This window comes from Lontra canadensis, unplaced genomic scaffold (genome assembly GCF_010015895.1).
Source record: "Lontra canadensis isolate GAN:19392208 unplaced genomic scaffold, GSC_riverotter_1.0 scaffold3230, whole genome shotgun sequence".
Taxonomy (NCBI): Eukaryota; Metazoa; Chordata; class Mammalia; order Carnivora; family Mustelidae; genus Lontra; species Lontra canadensis.
In genome coordinates, this window is record NW_022634214.1 from 1 (window position 1) to 3,973 (window position 3,973).

The 3,973-nt window shown below is 42.9% G+C and overlaps 1 protein-coding gene across 1 annotated transcript; it reads left to right on the forward strand.

Annotated features, from left to right (window-relative positions):
* The first annotated feature begins 1,475 nt into the window (after positions 1–1,475).
* On the forward strand, positions 1,476–1,751 carry LOC116863802 (60S ribosomal protein L37a-like). The gene has a single exon (XM_032851143.1). The coding sequence runs from the start codon at positions 1,476–1,478 to the stop codon at positions 1,749–1,751; it is 276 nt and encodes a 91-aa protein (XP_032707034.1).
* Positions 1,752–3,973: the final 2,222 nt, after the last annotated feature.

A 3,973-nucleotide genomic window follows, 5' to 3' on the forward strand; every position in this document is an offset into this window, starting at 1 on the left:
CCCGGGGGCACAGAGCCATGGTGGCCAGTGCCAGGAAGGGGAGAGTGGGTGGAGGATGGCCTGATCACAGTCCTGGCTGACTAGTTTTGCCAGCCTCCCTTCTATGGTCTGAGCACACGATCTCTGTTGCATATTCAGTCCGCATAGCCCACAGTCATGTTGCTGTAAACACAGGCATCACAGGCTGTGGCTCGGCACCTTCGCATCCCAGGGGGAAGTGAGTGGCAGATGGTGAGGCACAGATTAAGGGAGTCCGTGTGGGCCCCAGGGGAAAGGAGGAGGTGGTTCCCCCGCCCTTATTTAGTGCCCCTTTCCGTTTCCCCCTCACGTCTCCTCTGCAGCCAGGGAGGCAGTGGCGACTGGCCTGGGGAGCCCTAGGCCCCGTCCTGCCTCATTCTTCTGCCTGCCCAGGCCCCCGGCAGATGCCTCCCTCTCCACCTCCTCCAGCACCAGCACCACTGGCCACCCTTTCTCTGCCAACGCTTGGGGGTATGGGCACACCCAAGGATGGCAGGAGGGGTTGCGCACCAGAGACAGCGCTGGGCGTGGAGGGCACAGGCATGGTCCCCAAAGATGTCCACGTCCTAATTCCTGGAATCGGCTCATATGTTACCTTGCATGGCAGCGGTGGGGTGCTACTCAGCTACATTCTGGGTGCTACTCAGCTGACCTTAAGGTGGGGAGACTCTCACCCGTGTTCGCTGGGTTTGGCTGCCCTGCACATTGTTTGGGTGTCAGGGTGGTCATTTGACCTGTTACCTGCGTGATCCCCACGGGCACCATCGGCATCACTAGAGGGTGCTCAGTGTCCCTGGGCTCCTGTCAGGTTGGAATCCTAGTACCTACCGCTCAGATTTAGAGAAATTTTGACAGTAAGTTGAAACCCTCCTTTTGCCCTATGCCAGTCACTTGTCTCCCCAGTTTTCTTGAGGTGACTGCTGTCCTGACTTTTCCACTTTCTTTTAAAGGAAAGCAATCGCTATTTAATAAATAACCTTTACAAGGATAGGAAAAATTACAGGAAGGTAAGGATTAATTATATTGATGTTACACCATATGTATACATGATTGTGGAAAGCCTGCAATTTGACAAATGGATAGGAAGTGATCAAGCCATGTAACTACTACCCAGGTGAGGAATGGTACATGGCACCTCCAGACATGCCATATGTGTGGGTCCCTTTCTTGAAGGACAAGTGCAAAGTCTGCATACCATAGGATTCCATTTTTGTGACATTCTTACAAAGTCCAAACCATAGGGACGGACAGCAGATCAGTGGTCCCCGGTGTCTGGGGTTGAGAGAAGGGCTTTACCTCTCAGAGCACTTCGGGTTTAGCGGGTGATGAAAATTTTGTCGTCTGTTGTCGTGGTTCCCTAACAGTATGAGTTTGGAAGGACTCATAGACCTTAACGAAAATTCTATCTCCATAATCTTGAACTTTGCTCTCTTGGCTCAGACCTAGTTTGCAGCAACATGGCTAAACGCACCAAGAAGGTTGGAACTGCGGGTAAATATGGAACCTGTTACGATGCCTCCCTCGGGAAAATGCTGAAGATTGAAATAAAGCAGCATGCTAAGTACACTTGCTCCTTTTGTGGCAAAACCAAGATGAGAAGACGAGCTGTGGGGATCTGGCGCTGCGGCTCCTGCATGAAAACCGTTGCTGGTGTTGCCTGGACGTACAATGCCACTTCTGCAGTCACAGTAAAGTTGGCCATCATAAGGCTGAAGGAGTTGAAAGAGCAGTAGAAGCTCCAGCATTTGAGACACTGCTAGCCTATAATAAATGGGTTACTTAATGTAACAAAATTACTTCGGCTTGTTGTTAAATTTATTAATTAGATCTTCTGGTTTGTGTTGCACTCATTTTGCTTTCTCAAAAGACTCCGAAATTAAAAATCCTCTAATTAAAAAAAATAATCTTGAACTTTTAAAAAATTGTGAAAAATACATTACGAACGGATACTGTACCCTACCAATTATTTTTCTGAATTTGAGGTTCACAATGATCTCCTTCATAATTTGTGAATGTGGAATATTGTAGCAATTTATTTTCTGAAGTTAAATCAAGTTTGTGCGTCTGGGATGGATCCAGTTTCATCATAGCGCCTTCTGGTTTCCTTCTTATATCCTGTAGAATTCAGTTTACTAATATTCTGTTACTGATTCTTGCTTCTTTATCATGAGTTGTGATTGATCAGTGATTTTCCTTTCTCAACTTGTCCTTGACAGGATTTAGTATCCAGGTTATTGTATCCTCACAAAAGGTTTTAGGGTAGCTCCCTCTTTCTCTAGTTTGTCTATTTTCAGGTCACACTGAAAATATTTTTTGCCTATGATTTTCAGAAGTCAGCGGAGAAGCCTGGTTTTTTAAAAAAGCTTTTAACTAGTGATATATTTTTGTATGGTTATAGAACATTTCAGATTGGCTATTCCTTCTTGAGCCAGTTTTATTTTTAAGATTTTATTTATTTATTTCATAGACAGAGAGATCACAAGTAGACAGAGAGGCAGGCAGAGAGAGGGAGAAGCAGTCTAACCGCTGAGCAGAGCGCCCGATGCAGGGCTCGATCTCAGGACCCAGAGATCATGACCTGAGCCGAAGGCAGAGGCTTTAACCCACTGAGCCACCCAGGCACCCCTTGAGCCAGTTTTGTAAGTTATTTTTTTTTCCTAGAAATTGGTCATTTTTTTCTCTTTTCAAATTGAAATAAAATGGTATATAATTATCTTCTTTTTCTCCAATTTTTTATTTTTGAAAATGTCTCTACTACAGATAGTTGCAAGAAAATTGCAAGGAACACATATACATCCTTCACCTAGATTTATATGTTTTCATATTATATTTGTCATTTTCTTTCTGCGTGTGTGCGTGTGTGTGTATGTGTGTGTAATTGTTTCATTGTATAAGCTTAGTTCGTTAAAAATACTACAGGACATTGTCTCTAAATACTTCAGCTGGTAGCTCTTAAGAAAAGGAAAACACTGCTACAAAATCTTAAGAAAATTATTACATTCAGAAAATTTAACATTTGAGAGAATAAAACTACCTATCATTTGATTATCACAAAAAATTTCTGATGATTTCAATATTGTTTTTTGTGCATATTACTTCAAAACATACTGTCTCCAAACAAACACCATGCATTGCATTCAGTTATGTGTCTTCACCATCCTTTAAAGTAGAAAAACTTTCAAGACTTTTTGGTCTTGCACTACATTGACATGTTCTAGGATCCAGTTCAGTTGTGTTTCAGAAAACTTTGGATTTGAATTTTTTGACTCAAATTTCCTCCTGCTATTCCCCTGTTGTCTTCTAACAGTTTTACACTTTTGTTTCTTTTTTAAATAAGATCCTATTACTTATTTATTTGTCAGAGAGGAGAGAGAGAAAGCACAAGCAGGCAGAGTGGCAGGTAGAGGCAGAGAGAGAGAAGGAGTCTCGCCGCTTTGCAAGTAGCCTTGATGCCGGACCCTGGGATCATGACCTGAGCTGAAGGCAGCGGCATAGCCTACAGAGCCACCGAGGTGTGCATATTTTTGTTTCTTAAATTTAAGTTAATAAATTTAAAAATTTTTAAGTGCTACAAGATAGGAAACCAGTTTAATTCTCTGCATACTTTTATCCAGTTTTAGCAAAAGCATTTATCGAAGAGACTATCCTATCTCATTGATAGGAGAAGCAAATCCATTTATCTTTAGGATAATTAATAGGTAAGGACTTACCGCTGCCATCTTATTGTTTTCTGCCTATTTTGAAGTTCCTTAATGCCTTTTCTCTAGTTCCTTTCCTTTGTGAATTAATGATTTTCCTTAGTGTTATGCTTTGATTTCCTCCTCTTCATTCTTTGTGAACCCACAGTATTGTTTTGCTTTGTGGCTACCATAAAGCTTATATGAAACCACCAGGTCCCCCCATTGTCACACTCTCCCCTTCCTGGCACTGGCCACCATGGCTCTGTGCCCCCGGG